We start from the raw sequence: 24,524 nt of genomic DNA on the forward strand, positions 1-24,524 counted from the left end.
TGAACTATCTTGCCAACCCTAAGACTATTTTTCCCCCTATATATAATGTCTAGCATTGAAGAGAAATTTTGAAAGATCCACCAAGAGGTAAGGCCAAATCACTGAAAACAAAAAGAAAAACTTGCTCTATAAAAAATAGAACTCGAGGTCCCAGAAGTTAGAGCATTGAACCTGCAAACACGAGACCCTGAGTTCGTTCCCTGACATCACACATGCCGGAGTGATGCTCTCAAAACAAAACAAAACAAAACAAAACAAAACCAGACCTCACAGGTAGTTTGGGAATTAGATAACCATGACGAATGTGCTCAAGAAAAACAGCAAAAAAGACGAAGAAACAGGTGAAGAGAGAATCTGGCAGCAAACTGGAGCTCACACATGCCATGGTCCAAAAGACTGGGAGCACAGAGAATTCGCCGGAGCTTAGCGACCTGGAGCGTGTGTATTCGCTTCTGTAGGAGCTGGGAGACCCCAGAACCCCGGTGTAAAGAGCGCGCCTGCACCTGCGCTCAGCCCCGGGAAGCTCCGAGCACCTCAGGGTGCCCCTCCATGAAGGTGGACACGGAGGCGGGCGTCCTGCTAGTTGCGATGCGCAGGAAGGTGACATGTGAGCTGACAGTAAATGCTGAGGAGCCCCGCAGGTTCGGAAGGAACAGTGGTCAGTGCAGAGGGGACAGTGAGCGTCCAGATGCTGGGAGATCTGATTACATGTTTGCCAATAAGTAAGTGGGAGGCTGTGTACCCCCCCCCCGTCCCGAACTTTATTTATGGAGACTGCAATCTGAATTTCTCATCCTTTTTTTTTTTTTTTTGACTCCTCCTTGGATTTTCTTTCCTCCTCTCCCGCAGCGTGCGGCTGTCTGCGGCCAGGAGACAGGCTGGGGCGCGGTGGCTCCCCCGCTGCAGGTGGGCGCGCAGGCTCCGGCCTCCGCAGGGCCCCGGGCACGAACCCCGGGCAGCGAGGGTCGGCTCCGAGCGCGCGCCCGTCGTCCGCGAGCACAGGCGCGCGCGCGCACACACACGCACGCACGCGGACCCCGCGGCCGAGGACGCGCCCGGCTCCACGCGGCCTCCCCGCGCGCGCCGCGAAGTCGCGCGGACACCTGCTCCCCGCAGGGCGCACCTGCCGCGCCGCACCCGGCCTCGTCTCGCGAGAGCGCCGCTGTAGTAGCGCCCCCCGCGCCCCCCGCGCCCCCGCCCGCACGCGCACACGGCCCGCGGCCCTCGAGGCCCCGCCCCCACCGACCCCCTCCCCCGTCAACCCCCCCCACCAGGTGCGCGGGCCCGCGGCGGGCCCCCCGTGCGCGCGGCGCCGCCCCCCACCGCCCGTGATTGACAGGCAAGATGTCGCGGCGGAGCGTCCCCCCCAGAACCCGGCCGCCGCGGCCGCGCGAGCAGAAGGCGGCAGCCGCCCGCCGCAGTCGCCGCCGCAGCCCCGCCGCCGGCGGCCCGGGGACGCGCTGAGGCGCCGCGGACGATGCCGTGTCACTGCGGCCGCGAGGGGGGCGGCCCTGCGCCTCCGGGGACGCCGCGCCGCCGGCCGCAGGCTGCTCGTTCCCTCGGCTCAGCCCCTCGCCGCGCCGGTGTGTAGACCGCCGGCCCGCGCCCCGCCCCGCCCTGCCCGGGAGCGCACCTCCGTCAGCCGCGCCGCGCCGCGCCGCGCCGCCCTGCCCGGCCCTGAGGAGAGAGGGGGCGGCCGGCCGGCCGGGCGGGCGGGGGACGTGGCCGCCGAGCCCGTCGGGTCCCCCCACCCCTCAGTCAGAGACGCTGTCGCCCCCTCCTCACACCCGCCCCTCAGCGCCCGCGTGCGATGCCGGGCTGCTTCCGCGGGAGACGCCGCGGCCGAGGCGCAGGGGCTGGAGCGGCGTAGGGGGAGACCCGCCGGGCCCCCCGCCCCCCGCCCTCCTGCCCGGGAGGAGGAGAGGAGCGGAGGAGAGGAGGAGGGAAGGGGGCTTGCAGAGCGAGCGATGGATGAGGAAAACATGACGAAAAGCGAAGAGCAGCAGCCTCTGAGTTTGCAGAAAGCCCTCCAGCAGTGCGAACTGGTCCAGAACATGATCGACCTCAGCATCTCCAACCTGGAAGGGCTCAGGACCAAATGTGCCACCTCCAACGACCTCACCCAGAAGGAGATCCGGACCCTGGAGGTGGGTGCTGTCGGCGGCGGGTCGTGTGTGTGTGTGTGTGGCGGGGGGCGGGGGGCAGGAGCGCTGGGGGTGCAGGGAGGGGGCTCAGGAGGGTGCAGGGGGCTCGCGAGGGTGCAGGAGGGTGCAGGGAGGCTCAGGAGGGTGCAGGAGGGTACAGGGAGGCTCGGGAGAGTGCAGGGGGCTCGCGAGGGTGCAGGAGGGTGCGGGGGGGGGCTCAGGAGGGTGCCGGGGGCTCAGGAGGGTGCAGGAGGGTGCAGGGGGCTCAGGAGGGTGCCGGGGGCTCAGGAGGGTGCAGGGAGGCTCTGGAGGGTGCAAGGGGGCTCAGGAGGGTGCGGGGGGCTCAGGAGGGTGCAGGGGGCTCAGGAGGGTGCCGGGGGCTCAGGAGGGTGCGGGGGACTCAGGAGGGTGCGGGGGGCTCAGGAGGGTGCGGGGGGGGCTCAGGAGGGTGCGGGGGTCTCAGGAGGGTGCGGGGGGGCTCAGGGGGGTGCGGGGAGCTCAGGGGGTGCGGGGGGACTCAGGGGGGGTGCGGGGGAACTCAGGAGGGTGCGGGGGGGGGCTCAGGAGGGTGCCGGGGGCTCAGGAGGGTGCGGGGGACTCAGGAGGGTGCGGGGGGCTCAGGAGGGTGCGGGGGGGCTCAGGAGGGTGCGGGGCTCTCAGGAGGGTGCGGGGGGGCTCAGGGGGGTGCGGGGATCTCAGGGGGTGCGGGGGCACTCAGGGGGGGTGCGGGGGAACTCAGGAGGGTGCGGGGGGGGGCTCAGGAGGGTGCGGGGGGCTCAGGAGGATGCAGTGGGCTCGGGAGGATGCAAGGGGGCTCAGGAAGGTGCCGGGGGCTCAGGGGGGTGCGGGGGGCTCAGGAGGGTGCGGGGGGGCTCGGGGGTACGGGGGGCTCAGGGGTTGCGGGGAGCTCAGGGGGGTGCGGGGGGACTCGGGGATGCGGGGGGGCTCAGGAGGGTGCAGGTGGCGCCCCTTTCCTGAGATTCTCCTCGCTTGAGGCCTGGGAGTCAGGAGGGGGAGCTCTGGCCGGAGATGAGCAAGGTGGGCTCCGGGCTGGGTGGTGGTAGTACTCTAGTAATCGCGCGTCCTTATTTATGACGGTTCTTGCGGCTTTCTGTTGCCATCCGTGTCCTCGCGGAGGAGGAGGGAGTTCTGTCTGTCTCCCTGTCCCCCTTCCCTTCCCCGCCGGTGGGTTTGTTTATACGGCACAGGGGTGGGGGGGCTTGTGTGCGGGGCGAGACATCCAGGCGCTGCAGAGCCCACGTGAGCCTGCGCATTCTGCAGGTGGTCAAAGGTGGTTGGCGCGGTGGCATGGGGCTGCCATGCCTGCAGACCTCCTCCCCCTTCTCCTTTTGCTCCTGGCATATATTATGATTATTATCGCCATTATTATTGCTATTATCATTTAAGGTCCATGAGGAAGATGCATGGGAGTAAAGGAAAAAAAAAAGCCCATGCAGCTCCCCATCTGCAATCAGAGCGTTGGGATACGGGGAGTTGTGGCAGGCCTGCTGCGTGCAGGAAAGAGTGTTCGGAAATACGGCGTGGCTGGGCACACAGGTGTGGTGTGTGTGTGTGTGTGTGGGGGGCAGACTAGGAGCAGGCGAGGGAAGGGGCGGGGAGGAGGAGTTATGGGGGCTGTGCTGTGACATTCTCTCCAGCAGAACTTGAGGGGGAGTTTGAAGCAGCCTGGGGTGTGGGGGGGCGAGTGGGATGGCCGCAAAGTTACTCCAAAAGATAGCAGGGAGGCCATTTGGCCTTAGGAAGGAGGGCGCCTGAACCTTGGAAAATGCCTGGTGTCCACGCAGCCACTGGCTGGCCACATTCTTGGAAATATATCTAAAGGGGTCCACTCTCCTGGCCCCCTCCACCTGTCCCAGCCAGGCGTGCCCACAGCGTGATGGAACTTGGGAGCAGTCCCCATCCCCCTCAGCTGGCATCTGCTCAGGGTGGTGGCAGTGGTTCTGTGGCATGACCAGTCTCTGCAGCCCTCTAGCCTGCAAGGCCCAGTGAAGATTCAAGACAGCCTGCCCCCCTCCCCCAGCCTGAGCAAGCCCTCCTCTCTGGCTCGCTTTCAAGTCTTGCTTTTTCCTTGGTGGTTTTCAGTTTTGCGGGCTGTCAGCCTGCAGGCAGGACGCGGGGTTGGAAGTGGAGTGAGCATGTGTGCGGAACATGCTCTTTGCTTTCCCCAAGCGCTCGTCCCCCTGCACTTGTCATCTGGTAAAATGTGATCAGCAGAAGCGAAGTCAGACCTCCAAGAGGCGTCCAAGCATTGGGACTGGGGTGGAGCTGGGGGTGGGGGCAAAGACCCTCTTTCTGGAGCTTGGGGAGAATGGTGTGTGGGATGCTCTGGCCCAGCCTGGTGTCTCTTTTTCCTAGTCCAGGCTGAGCTGCTCTTCACAACAGCATGCAGCAGAGAAATAAATAACAAGAGGAAGGCTGTCTGCCCTAGCTCTCCTCCGTTCCTCTGACTCAGGACTCCCAAATGCTGGCAGTTACTGTTACTGTCCAGTGTCCTTTTTCTCTTCTCTGGTGCCCCTGGGATGCCTGAGCTGGTCACAGGGGCTTCTGGAGTCTGCCGCTTCTTGCCTGTAGTTTTCCTTTTAAACCTGCGGATAGAGGCAGGTGTTTGATGGGAGGTAGCAGGTATGGGAATGCGTTTGCTTGCTAGTTTTCTTGTCCCCGTGTGCCACCAAGCACACCAGCCTCTCGATCTAGATTGTCCAGAGGAGGGTCTCCAGCAGTTTAGGCTTCCCTGGTCTGTCAGGCCGCGCTGAGGCCCCGGGGATGAACTTGGGGTTCAGCCAAGATTCCTATGGACTTTAGACCCCCTTGGTGCTTTGTTCTTTCTTTCTTTAATTTTAGCAGTTGTCAAGTTTTGTCCATCATAACCTGGGGGAGTTTTTTTTTAAAATTTTATTATCTTTATTTATTGGATAGAGGTAATCAGAAATCAGAGGGTACGGGGAGATAGAGAGGGAGAGAGATGAAGAGACACCTGCAGCCCTGCTTCACCACTCATGAAGCTTCCACCCCTGCAGGTGGGGACTGGGGGCTTGAACCCTGAACCTTGTGCACTGAAATGTGTGTACTTAACCAGGTGTGCCATTACCTGGCCCGGTTAGTTTTGTTTTTAATGCACATGCTCAACCTCTAGCAGCAAAAATTCTGATTCAATAGGGTTTTAAGGGAGCCCCTTGAATGGACATTTTAAAGGCCCTCTATTTTTGTTTAATTATTTTGGTGGAGCCAGGTCCACATGCGTGTGAGATTTTGCCACTTTGGTTTGCTTTTCACAGAGGGGGTGAACATCACCAGAGCGTCCCCTCATGTCCTGGTGCCTCCCATTTGGTGCTGGGGTTCAGGCCAGGGCTGTGTGCCTGCATGGCCAGGCACAGCCTCCACCTGGCGAGTTAGTGCTTCAGCTCCAGTCCAGCTGTTCCTAGTGCTTGTCTTCATGTGGACAAAGAGAAATACTGACCTGTTAGGAGATAGATAACACATTTCAGGTTTGGGGAGGTGTCAGCTCCCTGCTTACAAACACTAAAGAAAACATTGAATTAAACAGATCATTCTAGGAAGTCTTGAGAATAAGCAAACTTTAGTGACACATAGATGTCCTTGTAGAAACAAAAACAGGTAAGAGAGACAGCCATCAACAAGTGGACTTGGACAGTCTACAAACATCCCCCACTTTTAAAAGTGAAGCTGTTTGCTTTTCGGAAAGGTGGAGTGCCTGTTTTCGATGAACAAAATGAGGGAGCCAGTGAGACAGCTCACTTGGGTAGTGCACTGCTTTGCACCCCACGGAGGTTCGAGCCCAGCCCCTGATGCATTGAAGGAAGCTTCTGTGCTGTGGTATCTCTCTCTCTGAAAGATAGTCAAAGAGGTTTTTTGCTTTGATGATGAATGGCAAAACACACAAAGTGCCTTCAGCATTTGTTTTGCAGCAGCCACTCTAGAGGTCGTGAGGATGACCCCCCTTCCACTCCTGTTTTTACTGGAAGGCTGAGTTTTGCCTAGTGAGCCAGTGCCAGCTTTGATTGTGTGTGTGTGTGTGTGTGTGTGTGTGTGTGTGTGTGTTAGTTGGTACGAATTGGGGGCTATATTGGGGGGGTCTGGGTAGGCGCAAGTTGTTGTCCGTGTAGGTGAGTAGGTAGCTTTACATTGCTTTGTTTTACAAAAGGGCTCATAGTAGGGAGAAATACTAAATTAAATTAAATTTAAGGGAGTCAGGGTTAAGTGCACGTGGTGCGAGGTGCAAGGACTAGTTCCAGATCCTGGTTCGAGTCCCGGGCTCCTCACCTGCAGGGGAGTCGCTTCACAAGCTGTGAAGCAGGTCTGCAGGTGTCTATCTTTCTCTCCCCCTCTGTCTTCCCCTCCTCTCTCTATTTCTCTCTGTCCTGTCTAGCAATGATGACATCAATAACAACAACAATAACTACAACAACAATAAAAAACAAGGGCAACAAAAGGGAAATAAAAAAAGGGCTCATAGTAACACTCTGCTTTTGATAGTGGGGGTCGGGGATGCCCTGTGTGTGTGAAATAGCAGTCACACACAGATGGAGACTGACAACAGGGGTAGTGTGGGGCCATGAGGACTCTGCTCACCTGCACAAAATGGAAAGGCCCACCACTGCAAATAGTCCTTCTTTTTTCGCATTTACTTATTTATTTATTTTCCCTTTATTTATTTATTTTTGCATTCCAGGGTTATTGCTAGGGCTTGGTGCCTGCACCACGAATCCGCTGCTTCTGGAGGCTATTATTTTTTTTCCCTTTTGTTGCCCTTGTTGTTTGAGGTTGTTGTGGTTATTATTATTGTTATTATTAATGTCATTGTTATTGGGTAAGATGGAGAGAAGAGGGGAAGACAGAGAGGAGGAGAGAAAAACAGATACCTGCAGACCTGCTTAACTGCTTGCCAAGCACCCACTTGCAGGTGGGGAGCCGGAGGCTTGAACCGGGGTCCTTGTGCTTTGCGCTATGTGTGCTTAACCCTCTGTGCTACTGCCTGACTCCCTTAAATTAAATTTATTAATTTTCATTTGATAGGACAGAGAAAAATTGAGAGAGGAGGGGGAGATAGAAAAGGAGAAAGAGAGAGAAAAAAAGAGACACCTGCAGACCTGCTCCACCACTCATGAAACATCCCCTTTATGGGTGGGGACTGTGCTTGAACCTGGGTCCTCACACATGTATGTATGTACTTGACTAGATGTGTCCCTGTCAGCCCCCAAACAGTGAATTATTTTGCTCGTGGACCACGAAGTCTGGAGGCAGGATAGTGTGTGAGTGGCTCCATGGGCTGATACTGTCAGGGCTGATGTCTGAATTGGGACACCCCCTCGTTCCTGAAGCTTCCACCTTTGCTTGAGGATTCAGGGTGGGAAAGAGGAGGAGCCCTGTGAGTGTAAAGGAACAGAGGGTCACCTCTTTGTTCAGTTGCCCTGGCACAACTCCCCCGCCCCCCCCATAAGAGATGTTTCATTATGTCATTTTGGCCAGGACAGGGTCAAATGTTTGTCCCAGTGAGGCTGAGTGGGGTGGTGAGAGCACCTTCATGGGTGTCTGTAGCAGGTTGGGGGTCACTCCCTGGGATGACCCTTGGCCAGGCTGTACCAGGTCAGGTTTCTCTGCCATGGGGGGTAGGTGCAGAGGGGTGGGTTGTTTGGTCAGTGTCCCCTTGTGTTGGCCGCAGGGTGTGACATGGGGACTCTGTGACAGAGAAGGAAGATTGGCAAGCTTTGGTGTTAGACCGATGGATTCTTGACTTGGAGCATTTCTTCATATGTTTGTTGGCCTTTTGGATCTCCTCAATGGAGAATATCCTGTTCATATCCTCTCCCCATTTTTGGATGGGGTCATTTGTTTTCTTGTTGCTGAGTTTGGTGAGCTCTTTCTCTTTTAATAATTTTATTATCTTTATAAAAAATTTTCTGAGTGCTTTCTCTTAAAATATGATTTACTTATTTTATTTTTATGAGAGAAATAGCCTTTGTGTGTGAAAGATTCGACATGTTCAGTTCAGCTATGAAGTATGCAGTTCTGGGGATTGAACCCAGACCCAAAATTCAAGTAGTTTTTATTTTTTAAGATTTATTTATCCACTTATTTTTATTTGATAGAGACTGAGAATGTGAGAGTGGAGGTGGAGATAGGGAGAGAGAGGGGAAGACACCTATAGAACTGCTCATCAAACTTCCCCCTGCAGGCGGGCACCAGGGACTGGAACCTGGGTCCTTGCACATGGTGATGCACTTTTTTGTGCTCTTGTTATTCTTATTCTCCTGACAGATTCCTTTTTAAAAATTCCTTTTAATTTCAGACAGAAGGGGTGAGAAAGTGGTGTACCAGGTTGATTGTACATGTCACAGTGCACAAGGGCCTAGGCTAAAGCCCCCCGTACCCACCTGCAGGGGGAAGCTTCATGAGTGGTGAAGCAGTGCTGCACGTCTCTCTTTCTTTTTCTTTCTTTTTAATTTTTTTTAAATTTCTTTATTGGAGGATTAATGGCTAACAGTTGACAGTGAAATACAATAGTTTGTATATGCATAACATTTCCATGTAACAATAAGACCCCCATAGGTCCTCCTCTGCCATCATCTTCCAGGACCTGAACCTGCCCCCATCCCTACCCCAGAGTCTTTGACTTTGGTGCAGCACACCAGCTCCAGTCCAAGTTGCTTAGTGTTTCCCTTCTGATCTTGTTTTTTCAACTTCTGTCTGTGAGTGAGATCATCCCATATTCATCCTTCTGTTTCTGACATATCTCACTTAACATGATTCTTTTAAGCTCCATTCAAGATGAGGTAGGGAAAGAAAGTGAAATCACCATTTCTAATAGCTGAGTAGTATTCCGTTGGGTATATAGACCACAACTTGCTCAGGTGTTGTTGGACACCTGGGTTGCTTCCAGGTTTTGGCTATTACAAATTGTGCTGCTATGAACATAGGTGTACACAAATCTTTTTTGAATGGGTGTGTTTGATTCCTTAGGGTCTATCCCCAGGAGAGGAATTGCAGGGTCATAGGGTAGGTCCACTTCTAGCCTTCTGAGAGTTCTCCAGACTGCTCTCCACAGAGGTTGGACCCATTGACATTCTCACCAGCAGTGCAGGAGGGTTCCTTTGTTCCCACAACCTGTCCAGCATTTGTTGTGTTACCTTTTCTGATGTGTGACATTCTCACAGGAGTGAAGTGGTATCTTATTGTTGTCTTGATTTGCATTTCTCTGACAATCTGTGACTTGGAGCATTTCTTCATATGTTTGTTGGCCTTTTGGATCTCCTCAATGGAGGTTATTCTGTTCATATTCTCTCCCCATTTTTGGATGGGGTCATTTGTTTTCTTGTTGCTGAGTTTGGTGAGCCCTCTCTCTCTTAATAATTTTATTATCTTTATGTATTTATTGGATAGAGATAGTGAGAAATTGAGAGGAAAGGGAAGTTAGGGAGAGAGACAGAGAGATACCTGCAGCACTGCTTCACCACTTGTGAAGCTTTCCTGGTCCTTGTGCATTGTATTATGTGTGCTCAACCAGGTGTGGCACAACCCAGCCTCCCTTTTTATCCCCCCCTTTCTTCTCAGTTTATTTGTGTCATTATCAAAAAATTAGTGAATGAGTAAAATAAATATTTAATTGCAGGTAGAGACAGAGAGGCAGAGGCAGTGGCAGAGAAAGAGAGAGAGAGAGAGGGAAAGAGGAAGAGAGAGGGGGGAGAGGGAGGAGGCAAAACACCACAGCACTGCTCCATCATTCATGGAGCTCCCTGATGCTATGTATGTTGCTCCCATGTGGTGCCATGGTTTGAACCAGTGTCCTTGCGCACAGAAAAGTATGCGCTCTACCAGATGAGCTGTCTCCCAGCCTCTGGACATATACGGTTTTGAATTTTAGGTTTTATGCTTGCTTTGTCTTATGTTGGTGACATCTTCTGACCCAGATATTAATTTTAGTCAGAGTGGCAATAGACTGGCATTACCAATATCAAAAGTGGTTGTGAGAATTAAAAGAAGTGACATTTTCATAGTTATTGCTGTTGTTGTTGGATAGGACAGAGACATATGGAGAGAGGAGGGGAAGACGGGGAGAGAAAGATAGACACCTGCAGACCTGCTTCACCGCTTGTGAAGTGACTCCCCTGCAGGTGGGGAGCTGGGGGGCTCAAACCAGGATCCTTACGCCAGTCCTGGTGCTTCAGAGTATGTGTGCCTAACCCAGTGTTCTACCACCCACCACTGAGAAGTGACATTTTCAAGGGTCTTGCCTCTATACAGAACACCTGTAGGTGATGAGGAAGAGGAGGAAGAGGAGGGGGAGAGGGAAGAGGAGGGGCCAACAGTGTGTAATAGACACCTTGGGAGAGACTAGCTGAGACCAGATGGGGTGAAGGAAGAGCCTGAGTAGGGTTTCCAGAGTCTATGCTGTCAGATGTTGGCATCGTTCAGTCTTTGAACAAATGCTGAAAGCCAGGCCCAGCCAGCTGTTGGCAGGCCACAGGCAGCTTCCAGACAGAAGTACTGGCATGGCTTTCACGAATGAGAAAGGCCAGTGAAGCAAAAGGATGTAGACAGCATGACTGCAGGACTTCTGAGCGCCTTTATTTGTGCCACAGCCCTGTGTCATGCTGCTGAGAGACAGGAGCCTTTATAGTGTGTCCTTTGCCAAGGAGAGATCTTGGCTCTGAGGTTCCACTGAAGGTGCTTGAGCAGCTTGGGAAGATGGCAGGGTGCTGGGGGCCCTGCATGGAATGAAAGTTGGGGAGAGCTCACCCGCCAGGTGGAGGCATCTCCAGGCCTCCTGGGGCAGCTTTGAGACCAGTTTGTCCAGGTTGGAGAGAACTTGATAGAGTGTCCTGGGACTTGAATTTAGGTCGCTAACTCCTGGGGCCTGACTTAGGACAACAAAGTATCTCCTTCCTTTGAGGGAGGAGAGGCGTCTTCAAAGGGTACAGGGTGAATACAGTGGAGAGATGTCTGCAGATTGGTCTGGGGTAGATAGTAAACAGTTCAGGCTTGTACTCCCCCCCCCCCCCGCAACCCCTGTTCCCCAGCTCTGCGATGGGTGCCTGCCGCAGCCCTGGAGAACATAGATGGGAATGGCTAGAAGATAGCATCGTGGTTCTGCAAAAAGACTTGCATGTTTGAGGCTCTGACATCTCTGGTTCAATTCCCCAACACCCCCATAAGCCAGAGCTGAGCAGTGCTCTGGCAACATCAATAAAAAAATGAATAAATAAAATTAAAGGTTAGGTGGTGGAGATAGCATAGTGGTTGTGCAAAGAGACTGTCAGGTCTGAGACTCCAAAGTCTTAGATTCAGTCATAAGGCAGAGCTGAGCAGGGCTTTGGTAATAAATAAATAAATATATGTATTTATTTGGGATTAAATGGTGGTGCACACATTACCATGTACTTCATGAGTCATGTAGCAGGTCAGCAGGTGTCTCTCTTTCTCTCTCCCGCTCTTCCTCCCCCTTTCCTCTCAATTTCTCTCTGTCATTATCTAAAAATAAATAAACCTTTAAAAAACAAATATGTAAGCACTTTTCAATAAAACCTTATTTGTGGATGCTGAAATTTGAATTTTCACATGTCATTTTTCCTTTCGATTTTCATTTGATATTAAAAAATGTAGAGAGTTTAAAAAATAGATTTGAGGCCTTACAGAAATAGTGGCAAGGAGCCAAGAGATAGCTCCTCTGGCAGAGCACACACCATGCTTGAGGACCCAGTTCTAACCCCCAGCACCACATGGGAGCACCATGTACAATACCAGGGAAAGCTCCATGAATGGTGGAGTGCTGTTGTGGTGTCTTTCATTCTCTCTTCTCTGTTTATATCTGAAATTAAAAGAAAACAAAAAAGATCCCATTAGGAGTGGTGAAGTTGTGTCAGTGCAAAGCCCTGACAAACCCAAACAAAATAAAAAGCAGGCAGTGGGTCAGCAAGTGACACCAGGATTGGAGATTGCTGGTCAAGTGCTGCTCTTTGAACTGTGCTCCGCTTTGGTTAAATTACGAGGGGAAGAAGTTGCCAGGGGCTGAGGAGGGGAGAATAAGTACAGAATCTCCTCATCTAGAAAGGAGACCACAGCCAAACACAGATTCATCCCTTGCTCTTCCTTTGTTTCATCTCAATTACTGATTGCTGTGTAACCATGCCACAGCTTAATTATATTTAGGAAAGCTTGGACTTCAGACAGTACCTTGCTGTCCTCCAGACTTCTACAGGCTGAGCTTGGCAGGGCGGTTCTTCTGATGGCCTTGCCTGGACTCAGCCATGTGGTAGGTGGGCTGGTGGCTCAGATAGCTGAGTCCCTCTCTCTCCAGTGGGCCAGCCTAGGACTCACATGCTCCCACTAGTCCAGGAGGGCAGGAGTGGAAGTTGCGAAGTGTCTTGAGATTTGGAAAGCACCATGTGGCTTCCATTGCATTTTCTGAATTTACATCTCACATCAGGCCAGCCTGGCTGTAGATTATGGGGCAGTAGATTGTATCTTCTGCAAGGCTTTTGTGACCATACTGAATTTATGATGGGTTAAGCATTTGATAAGTTCAGCATCATTGTAAGTATTAGATACAGAGGTGGGGGCCCACAAGGCAGGTAGGCTGGCCTCCTGCTCTTCAGTGCTTTGCATTCCAATCTGATCGTCAGGGTGGGGTGGGGAGCAGGTGGACAGAGAATACCAGTTAGCACTTTGACAAGGATGGATTCAGGGCCTGGATGAGTGGTGAAGTCAGTATGGAGGATGCCCTTTTTTCCTGTCACTCAGAAGGAATGTTCTTGGTGGATAGGTCATTCTCTTATGCTCCAGGCCCTTCCCACTTTGTAATATCCTTACTGTTTGCACCCAGAAAGGAAGAAAGCAGGGAGAGACACTGCCTTATCCCTGAAGTTACACTGCTTGTGTACTCTTCTGCTTGCTAGGATTTAATTTCAGAACCTCAAGGATGAAGAAATAGTGGGCCCCAGAAGAAAGTGTTTGCTAACTGACTAGTGGTTTCAGCCATAGCTAATAGTAGACTGTTGCACCTGCTATGTGTTGCAGTAGGACAGGCCATCCCCACTGGAGTGACTTAAAACAGTTGTCATTTACTTGCTCATCAGTCTTAATTTGGGCCGGACCCAGCTGGTTTGTTTCTGCTGATCTTGCCTGGTCCCCCAGTGGAGTGTGATTATCCAGTGGCTTGACTGGGGCTGGGTGGTCTAGGATGGCCTTGTGACTGGTGACTGTGTGGTGGTTGGCTGGGGCACGTCAGTTCACCCCCACTCGGCCTCCCTATAAGGACAGCTGGCCTTTCTTACCGGGGGTGGTATCAGCATAGCCCCATGAGGACATGACCCAGTGCACACTCCCTCCAGAGTCTCTGGTCAGTGCCTTTGCTTCTGTCCCACTGGACTAGCTCAGGGTCGGCGTGGCAATTCTCCACATAGGTGTGGAGCCCTGTAGGTGGGCTTTACTGGAGGCCGGGAGCCAGCTAGTGTAGCCGTGCACCTCAGTGCAACAGAGAACGAAAGGCCTGGAATCAGCACAGGCCCCCCATGCAGGAGGCTTGACTGACTTGGGAAAGCAACTGGGGAGCACACAGACAGAGGGGACAGCAGGGGACACTTCTGGCATGTTATCAGAACAGCAAAGGGGGGTGGGCACTGTGGCTGGAGCAGAGTGAGTAGGCAGGGAAGCGAGGAGGTCCCAGCAGGAGATGGAAGCAGGACTCTTTAGGCCTTTGCTATAGTGCTTGGATTTTGCTTTCTTTTATTTGATGAGACAGAGGGAGATTGAGATGGGAGGAGAGGTAGAGGAGGAGAGAGAAAGAGAGACATCTATATACCTGCTTTACCACTCATGAAGCTTCCCCACTGCAGGCAGGGATTCAGGCTTGAACCTGGGTCCTTGTGCATTGTAACGTGCATCCAACCAGGTGTGCCACCACCTGGCCCAGATACTTGGATTCTGGTCCAACCATGAATAGTGTTTTACTTTAATTTCTAAAATTAAAAAAATTATTTATTTGATAGAGACAGCCAGAAATTGAGAGAGAAGAAGGAGATAGGGAGAGAGACAGAGAGAAACCTGCAGCACTGCTTTATTGCTTTCAAAGCTCTCCCTTGCTGGTGGGGACCAGTGGGCTCGAACCTGGGACCTTGCAGATTGTAACATGTGCACCCAACCAGGTGCACCACCACTAAAAACAAATTATTTTTACTTATTGGGCAGAGACAGAGAGAAATTGAGAGGGAAGGGGGAGATAGAGAGGAAGACAGAGACACCTGTAGCACTGCTTCACTGCATAGTAATGTGTGCTCAACCAGTTGCGTCATTGCCTGGCCCTGTGAGGGGTGATGTTTCAAAAAGTGTCTCCTGCGTGCCATGGAACTGAAGTGGGTTAAGAATGGGAGGACAGACTGGGGGTAGCGCACGGTGTTAGGGTTAAGCTCACATGGCGTGAAGCACAAGGACCGGGGTAAGGATCCCGGCTCGAGTCCCCGGCTCCCCACTTGCAAGGAGGTCACTTCACAGGCAGTGAAGCAGGTCTGCAGGTGTCTGTCTTTCTCTACCTCTCTCTGTCTTCCCCTCTTCTCTCCATTTCTTTCTGTCCTATCCAACAGTAACAACAACAAAATGGAGAAAATGTTCTCCAGGAGTGGTGAATTTATAGTGCAGGTACTGAGCCCCAGTAATACTATGCTGCTGCCAGCCCTGTTAAGCAGGAACCAAAAATTAAAAAACAAAACGAATGGGAGGATTTTATGGGAATCAAAGCTAGGGGTCACCCTACCTTTGAATTTGGGCGTCACTGGCGGGATCAGAAGGTCACATCAGAAGGCACCAGAAGTCTTCCTAACTCAAAGGAGGGATGAAGGAAAGTCCAAGATGGAGGCTTATTCCTAGCTGTATGGCCTAAGGAGGGGACATATGGGGTACCTTTGTTAGAGAAATGAAAACTGAAAGTCAGAAATCAAGAGGGTAGAGGGAGATAGGGAGGGAGAGAGCAAGAGAGACACCTGCAGCCCTGCTTCACCACTTGCAAAGCTTTCCCCCTACAGGTGGGGACCAGGGGCTTGAACCTGGGTCCTTGCGGATTGTGTGCTCAACCAGGTATGCCACCAGCTGGCCCCTCTCTCTTTCTCTTTCTATCTCTCTTTCTCTATCAATTTCTCTCTCTGTCTCTTTACAAAATGACTAAATAAAACATTAAAAAAAGAAAAAGTATTATTTCTGAAGGCTGCATGGTTTCATGTGGTTGTGCCATACTCTGTTTGACTGTAAGTTCCTCATGCTGTAAACGTGCTGTAGTTGATATCTTTGTAGCTTGTCATAGTAATCCTTGTCTCAGTTTCTTTCTTGAACTAGGTGCTCTTTCTTGCCTATCTTCTCACAGCCTCAGCATGGCTTTCTGGATTTTGTTTTACTGCCCACTAAGACCGTGTACATTCCAGCTCCTCGCAGCAGACTCCCCCCCTTTGAATTTATTTCCTTTTTATTATTATTTTTTTTGTCACTAGGGTTATCACTGGGGCTTGGTGCTGGCACTACTCCACTGTTCCCAGTGGCCATTTTTTTCTTTCTTTTCTTTTTGTCTGACAGGACAGAGAGAAACTGAGGGAGAGGGGAGATAGAAAGGGGGAGAGAAAGACACTGCAGATCTGCTTTACTACTTGTGAAGTGTCTCCACTATAGATGGGAAGCAAGGGCTTGAAGCTGGGTCCTTGTGCACTGTAATGTGTGTGCTCAACTGGGTACATTACTACTCAGCCCTTTATTTATTTATTGGATAGAGACAAAAAGTAAATTGAGAGAGGGGAAGGAGATAGAGAGGGAGAGAGACATCTGCAGTATTACTCCACCACTCGTAAAGCGTCTCCCGTGCAGGTGGGGACTGAGCTTGAACCCTGGTCCTTGCATACTGTAGATACAAGGAACAACACTGCCCAGCCCCCTTTATTTTATTTATTTTTGTTTTTACTGGACAGAGACAGATATTGAGAGGGAGCGGGGAGAGACACATACAGGAATGCTTCATGGCTTCTGAAGCTTCCCCCCTGCAGGTGGGGACTGGGGGCTTGAAACAGGGTCCCTGTGCGTGGTAATGTGCGAGCTCAACCAAGTGCACCACTGCCCATCCCCTGTTATTTATTTATTTTCCCTGAGCACTGCTTAGCTCTGGCTGTTGGTGGTGTTAGGAATCAAATCTGGATCCTCTTACATGTGAGTCCTGTGTGTTAGTTTTATTTAAAAATTTTTATTCTATATTTTGATACATATATTGAAGGGGAGGAGGGAGGGAGGGGTAGACATAGCACAGCACTGTTCCAACACCCATAGAGCTCCCTGGGTACTGTGCATGGTGCTGAGAAGAGAGATCCCATCCCCACAGTCCTGCTCCAGCACCCACAGAGCTCCCTGGGTACTGTGCATGGTGCTGAGAAGAGAGATCCCATCCCCACAGTCCTGCTCCAGCACCCACAGAGCTCCCTGGGTACTGTGCATGGTGCTGAGAAGAGAGATCCCATCCCCACAGTCCTGCTCCAGCACCCACAGAGCTCCCTGGGTACTGTGCATGGTGCTGAGAAGAGAGATCCCATCCCCACAGTCCTGTTCCAACACCCACAGAGCTCCCTGGGTACTGTGCATGGTGCTGAGAAGAGAGATCCCATCCCCACAGTCCTGTTCCAACACCCACAGAGCTCCCTGGGTGTTGTTTCCCCATGTGGTGCTGGGGATTAAACCCAGGGCCTCATACATGGAAGGCAGATTCTTTCCCACCAAACCCAGGAGGAGGAGACATTTTAGACTGTGATGAACAACATGGCAGCAGCCTCTTGTCACCTGTGGCCACCAGGCAGCTCAGGCATGGGGAGTTCTGACTTGCAGGTGGTGTAACACATGTGGTGGGGGCAGGACTCGGAGGGCAGAGAATGCCAGATGTCTCCTTTACAATCTTCTATACTGACGTCGGACTATAATGATACTGTTTTTACTATGATAGATTACATAAAATATGTTGGAGTTAATTTAAATTTTTTAATTATCTTTATTTATTAGATACAGTCAGAAATTGAGAGGGAAGGGGGAGATAGAGAGGAAGATAGAGAGACACCTGCAGCGCTGCAAGACTCACAAAGCTTTCCCCCTGCAGGTGGGGCCTGGGGGCTCAAACCCGGGTCCTCATGTACTGTAACATGTGCATTCAACCAGGTGTGCCACCACCTGGCCCCAGAGTTAATTTTTATCTGTCTGATTATCCTTCTTCCAAAGGCCATTTCAGTTACCCAGGTGGTCAGTGTGTGTGTTTTTGCAGTTGGACGGTACTGTTGTTATTTTTTAGTGTCACTGGGGCCTTAAACATGCACAATTTCAATGCTTTGGGAGACTTTTTTCATATATATATATGCAAAGAGAGATACAAAGACAGAGAGATAATGAGAGACAGCACAGCACCAAAGTGCCAGAACACCTAGCATTATCCACTGTTGATGAAGGCAGTCGGTACGTTCCCAAGAGAGAGGCTTTCAATGTCCCCAGACCTGTAGAAAAGTCAAAGACTCAGAAATCACAGTTCAAGCACTTTCCCCCTGTGGCTGCTTGAAGCAGTACAGCCTAGTGGTTAGGAGACCTTGGGCTTCTCAAGTGGACTGCTGGGTGGCAGTCTGGGTCCAGGACCCACTTGTGGAGTGATCTGGGGTAGAGCAGCCCACCTACCTGGGCTCCCATCACCTGGCGTGTAAAGTGTGCTAGATTTCCTTGGGGTTGTTACACTCATCAGATGGCACCGGGCACTAAGGAATTGATGAGAGACCCTGGCACATAGCAAGTGGTTAGTGATGTGTGTGTTTTTTTAAGGATTTTATTTATTTATTTTTAAATATTATTTATTTATTCATTCCCTTTTGTTGCCCTTGTTGTTTTCTTATTCTTGTAGTTATTGATGTTGTCGTTGTTGGATAGGACAGAGAGAAATGAAGAGAGGAGGGTAAGACAGAGGGGGAGAGAAAGACAGACACCTGCAGACTTGCTTCACCACTTGTGAAATGACTCCCCTGCAGGTGGGAAGCTGGGAGGGGGGGGCTTGTGCCAGCCTAGCTTCACAGGCAGGAGACAGACGACCAGGGACTCATGGCTGAGCTGGGAACGCAGTTCAATCTTTATTGATGAGCGGGGATGCAGTTCAGCAATCTAATCTCCTCTAATCTTTCTTCATTCGAAAGCCCTGTCTTTTATGTCTCCTGTGGCGGAAGTGTCAGGAAGAGGAAGTATGTAGGCTAGGGGGTGGGGAGAAGGAGAATAGCTCGGAGAACCAGTGGGGATTAAACCAATGAAAACAACGATTATGTAAATAGACCACATCCTCAAACAATGTAACAGAAGGGGTCTTAGAAGCAGAATTTAGAAGCAGACCAACAGGCTCTAACTGGGATCTTTACAGCAGTCCTTGCGCTTTGTGCCACCTGTGCTTAACCCACTGTGCTACTGCCGGACTCCCAAGATTTTATTTATTTGTTGATGAGAAAGATAGGAGGAGAGAGAGAAAGAACCAAACATCACTCTGGTACATGTGCTGCCAGGGCTTGAACTCAGGACCTCACGCTTGAGAGTCAAGAGCTTTATCCACTGCACCACCTCCTGGACCACATGATTGTTGTTTTAAAATAATGTTTTTTTTTTTTTTTTTGCTTCCATGGTTATTGCTGGGTCAGTGCCTGCGCTATGATTCTACTGCTCCTGACAGCCATTTTTTTTTTTTTTTACTTTATTGAATAGGACAGAGAAATTGAGAGAGGAGGGGAGATAGAGAGGGAGAAAGATAGACACCTGCAGAAACTACTTCACCTCTTGTGAAGCATACCCCCTGCAGGTGGGGAGCTGGGGGATCTAACTGGGATCCTTGTGTGGGTTCTTGCACTTAGTACTATGTGCTTAACCAAGTGCATCACTACCTGGCCCCTATAATATCTCCCTCTCCCTCTCTCTCTCATCCCTCTCCTTTTCTCTCTCTCTCTCTCAGTGTGTGTGTGTGTGTGTGTGTGTGTGTGTGTGTGTGTGTGTGTGTGTGTGTGTGAGAGAGAGAGAGAGAGAGAGAGAGAGAACCAGAGCATAACTTGAGCCACCGCCAGGCTCCCCATGATGACTTATCCAACAGCCCAGTGTTTTATTTATGAGAATGAGAGGGACCAGAGCACTGCTTCATCCTGTGCTCTGTTGTGCTCAAACCCAGGGCCTCATTCATGCCAAGAATTCTCCCTACCTGCTGCACCACCTTCCCGGCCACAAGTAGCTCTTCTTGAAATTTTTTCCCTTTAAAATGTTTTCATAAAAATGTCCCATTTTTATTGTGGTAAAACTGATCATTCCAGCACTTTGTAAGTGTGCAGTTCAGTGACATTAAGCTCATTCACAGGGTGTGTAGCCACCACCACTAATCCAGCTCCCAAACCTCCCAGTCCTTCCCCAGGGCCTCTCCTCTTCCCTCTCTCTGCTGAATGGTGCCCACCACACCATTGTGTGTCTTTGGGACTTTGGCTACTCTAGGTGTTTCATAAACGTGGAATCATATGCGCTTTCCTTCTGTCTCTCCTCTCTCTTTTTTAATTTTGAATTGATACAGAGAGAACTTGAGAGGAAAGGGGGAGATAGAGATAGAGACCTGTCACAGCACTGTTGCACTGCTTGTGAAGCTTCTCCCCTGTGGGAGGGACTGGATGCTTGGATCTGGCCCCTTGCACAGGAATGTGTGCACTCCACCAGGCGCACTGTCACCCTCCCCTCTCACTTATTTCACTTAGTAGGATGTTTCTCAGGTCCAGCTACATTGTACCAAGTGACAGCAGCTCATTCCTTTTTTGTGGTTGTGTAGTAGTCCATTGGGTAACTACGTAACATTCTATTGTAGGAACTAGAGCACATTTTCCTTATCCCCGCATTTTGCTCCTGTGGATGTAGTTGTGGAAGCTGATGTCCAGTAATTTTTTTGCATCCCTGCTTTGAAGATTGGGTGGTAGACACCAAGGAGTGGATTTCTGGGTCATATGATAATTTTATTTTTAATTTTCCAAGAAACTGCCAGACTGTATTCCACAGGGACCACACCATTTTACATTTTCACCAGCAGTGCATCAGTTTTAATTTTTCCACATCCTTGCCACCACTTGCAATTTTCCTTTAAAAATGATTGTTCTGGGAGTCAGGCAGTAGTGCAGCAGGTTAAGCACAGGTGGCACAAAGTGCAAGGTCTGGTGTAAGGATCCCAGTTCAAGCCCCCAGCTCTCCACCTGAGTCTGCCGGTGTCTGTCTTTCTCTCCCCCTCTCTATCCTCCTCTCCTCTCTCCATTTCTCTCTGTCCTATCCAACAATGACGACATCATCAACAACAACAATAATAACTACAACAATAAAGCAAGGGCAATAAAAGGGAATAAATAAATATTTTTTAAAATGATAGTTCTGTTGTTGTAGTCTTCTTAGCGGATGGGGGAGGAGGAATCTGGTGGCTTTGGTTTGAATTTCCCAAATAGCAGTTGTTGGCAAGCAGTGTTTCCCGTGCTCACTGGACAGTCGTAGCTCTTCTTTGGGGCAAAGTGTCCATTCACCTCCCTTGCAAAGGCAGCTGTTTGATTTGGGTGAGTCACGTTGGTCAGAGCTATGTCCTCTGTTGAGTTGGAGCCAAGGACTTGTACGCTTTGGTTTTACTCTGGGAAAGAGAGAGAGAGAGAGAGAGAGAGAGAGAGAGAGAGAGAGAGAGAGAGAAGGTGATTGAGAACCTAGTCCCAAGAAGAGTGTGTGTTTACTGGAACCTTCTAGGTAGAAATGTTGTGGAAAGGCTGGCTGAGAGGGGACACTCAGGGTCAGTCTCTCTTCCACGGGTTGTTGTTTTATTCTTGGATATCATTCCAGGGGAATCACAAAGACTTGATGAGGTGGGCAAACTCTGTTTCAACTGCATTTCAAAGAAGTGAGGTAGAAAGCCTGCAGAAACAGGTGTGCAGGTGCAGAATTGCTTAGACACAGACAGACGAAGGCAGAGAGTGTGGCCTCCTTGAGTTCTTTGGCCTCATTTACTCCCTTCCTCAGTCCCTGCCGGGGTCAACTTCTTCTGGGTGAGACTACCTTCCTCCTGGGCTCTTAAAACTATGCCTGCTGCTTCCCTGGTGCAGTTTTCCCTTAAAACTCTTCCCTTCTCATCGGGAAAACAGGTGAAAAACCAAACAAAGCGCATAGTCGTAAGTAGTCCTAGTGGAGTGGGGTTCAGGGCCTCTGTGCCTTGCTTGCACACTCCTGGCAAGTCTTTAACCCAAACTTCAAGCTGTCCTCTTCTTGCTGTCTACTGTATGAATACCATCCCTGTGGGGTTCTGGAAGCTGGGGGTGGTGGCAACAGTGAATTTCTCTGTTCCCAGCCCTCCTCCCCACACTACCCAGAATGTCTCTCCCCCACTACCCAGAATGTCTCTCCACTCAGCAGTGGTCATGAATGTTTCCCTTTGGTCCTGTTCACAGATACTCTGGGCTGATGCTTGAGGCAGAGCAGGGTGGGCTGGGAAGAGGCAAATTAACAGCTATAGAAAAAGAATGAGGGCTGGGCGGTGGCACACCCAGTGTGCAAGGACCTGGGTTCAAGCCCTCAGTCCCCATGTGCAGGAAGAAAGTTTCACAGTAAAGCAGTGCTGTAAGTGTCTGTTTCCTCCTCCCTGTCCCTACTCCATGCCCCCTCCTTTGCTCAGTTCTGGTTTGTAGTGGTGCAGGGGATTAGACCTGAGATTTTGGAGCCTCAGCCATGAGAGTCTCTGCATAACCATTATGTAATCTCCTCTGCCCTCTTTTTCCTCCTCTATCTTCCCCTCCCCTCTCAATTTCTCTCTGTCCAAAAACAAATAAAATATTAAAAAAAAAGATTAAAAGAAAGACGTTCCAGGGGCACATCCAGGTTTTAGTGCTTAGGAGTCAGAGAGTTCGGAGCTTCCCCTTTGGTTCCCTGGGGTTTCTACATAGTCAGTCAGTCATGTGTATGAGTGGAGATAGCTTGATATTTTAATTTGATTAATTTCTCGTGTCTCATTACCTTGAATGGAACTTGCACAACAACACTGAGCAGAGATAATGGGGATAATGTTATTGCCCTGCTCGTTGACTTGGGAGGGAAAAGGACTCAGATTTTCCACTATAAAGAATGGTAGTAGCATGAATATTTCTTTTTTAGATGTTCTTTATTAGATGAAAGAAATCTCTAGACCTGGTATGTCGAGGATTTTTATAATGAAGGGATAATTGAGTTTTGTCCCCTAGTTTTATCAGTTTCTCTTCCTCTGACTGTTAACACGGTGGATGGTTGCTCTTTGACTTCCTTCTTTCTTTCTTTCTTTCTTTCTTTCTTTCTTTCTTTCTTTCTTTCTCTTTCTTTCTTTCTCCCTTCCTTCCTTTCTTTCTTTCTAAGATTTTATTTATTTCTGAGAAAGATAGGAGGAGAGAGAAAGAACCAGACATAACTCTGGCACATGTGCTGGTGGGGATCAAACTTGGGACCTCATGCTTGAGTGTCTAAAGCTTTACCACTGCGCCACCTCCCGGACCACTGCTCTTTGATTTCTAACTTTGGAATCAGCCTTGAATTCCTGGGAGAAACCCCTCTTGGTTTACTATTATTTTAGTATATTGCTGAATTTGACTTACTATCATTTTGTTGAGGCTTTTTTGTGTCTTTGTTCATGAGGGATACTGGTCTGTGGTTTCCTCTTTCATATCATATTTGTTTAGTATCAGGGTCAGACTGACTTCATCAAATGAGTTGGGAAATGTTTCTTCTACTTTCTGCAGAGATTTATAGAATTGGTGTTGCTTCTTCATTCAGTGCTTTAGCTGCTGGTAGAATCCACCAGTACCACTGTCTTTTGATTTTTATTTTTTAAATTTTTTATTTAAGAAAGGATTAATGAACAAAAACATAAGGTAGGAGGGGTACAACTCCACACAATTCCCACCACCCAATCTCCATAACCCACCCCCTCCCATGATAGCTTTCCCATTCTCTAGCCCTCTGGGAGCATGGACCCAGGGTCGTTGAGGGTTGCAGAAGGTAGAAGGTCTGGCTTCTGTAATTGCTTCCCCGCTGAACATGGGCGTTGACTGGTCGGTCCATACTCCCAGTCTGCCTCTCTCTTTCCCTAGTAGGGTGTGTCTCTGGGGAAGCAGAGCTCCAGGACACATTGGTGGGGTCTTCAATCCAGGGAAGCCTGGCCAGCATCCTGGTGGCATCTGGAACCTGGTGATTGAAAAGAGAGTTAACATATGAAGCCAAACAATTTGTTGAGCAATCATGGATCTCAAGCTTGGAATAGTGGAGAGGAAGTGTTAGGGAGGTAGTCACTGCAAACTCTAGTGTACTTCTGCTTTCAGGTATGTATTTTGCAGTAGTTTATGGATACGTGTGCACATCAGCTCTCTCTCACAGAAACTGGTGTATATCTAGGTTATGGGACTTTGTTAGAAGTGAACTACCTGAGATGAAATTAGAGTGTACTATAAAAGGAAAGGTCTCACCCGAGTAATGAAGCTGAAGGGTTGTCATTCCACACGTGAAGTCTCTGGACACAGTCTGAGGTGAAGCATGTTGAGGTGGCAATCGTTGCGTTGGTTAGGTTGTGATCGGCGGATGCAATATTATTTGGTTTGGATTGGGAAAGTGGGCCCTATCCAAGGGTTCCAGGACTGGGGGAAGTAGGGGCTCTATAGTGGAGATGTGAGGTTCCTGCTGTGTTAGGGTTCAAAAAGACAATTGATAGTTAATGTTATCATCACATTATTTGTTAATTGGGTTAACTTTGAAAAGTCCCTTTGTTATGGTTTGCTGTACAGTATCCAGTATCTTGTATATAGCTGTGCAATTGGATGCTTCTAATCTACTTGGTCTAGGTTTTTGAGAGAGTCCGCATATCAAATACACAGCCTGTATATTAAAAAGATTCAGTTTGTGTTTTGAGAAACTTTGAGACATACAATTGATTTTCCCCCTCTCATATTAATTAACTACTGATTTATATGTCTACATTTTGCTAGGAGTGTACATAAACACCATTCCCACCACCAAAGGACTGTGACCCATCCCTCCCGCCCACTCCCACCCCCCACTGGCCCAGGAAGCTGCATGTCTACCCCTCACCACTGGGTTTTTACTTTGGTGCCCTACTCTTTTGATTTTTTTAAGTTTTATTTATTTATTTATTTGATAGGACAGAGAGAAATTGAAGGGATGGCAAGGCAGAGAGGGAGAGTGAAAGAGAGACACTTGCAGATCTGCTTTACCATTCATGAAGCTTCCTCTCTGCATGTGGAGACCGGGGACTTGAACCTGGGCCCTTTGTGTGTACTCAACCAGGTATGGCAC

General features: G+C 50.1%; 1 protein-coding gene across 1 annotated transcript in view; it reads left to right on the top strand.

The window, feature by feature from the left end:
• Positions 1–1,947: 1,947 nt before the first annotated feature.
• The window catches only part of KSR2 (kinase suppressor of ras 2), a 387,866-nt gene continuing 365,289 nt past the window's right edge, over positions 1,948–24,524 (top strand). The window contains exon 1 of the mRNA XM_060193018.1: positions 1,948–2,147. Coding sequence (XP_060049001.1) covers positions 1,968–2,147 — 180 coding nt within the window. The 5' untranslated portion in view covers positions 1,948–1,967. The remainder of the gene's footprint in view (positions 2,148–24,524) is intronic.

The sequence above is a fragment of the Erinaceus europaeus genome, chromosome 6, assembly GCF_950295315.1.
Source record: "Erinaceus europaeus chromosome 6, mEriEur2.1, whole genome shotgun sequence".
NCBI lineage: Eukaryota > Metazoa > Chordata > Mammalia > Eulipotyphla > Erinaceidae > Erinaceus > Erinaceus europaeus.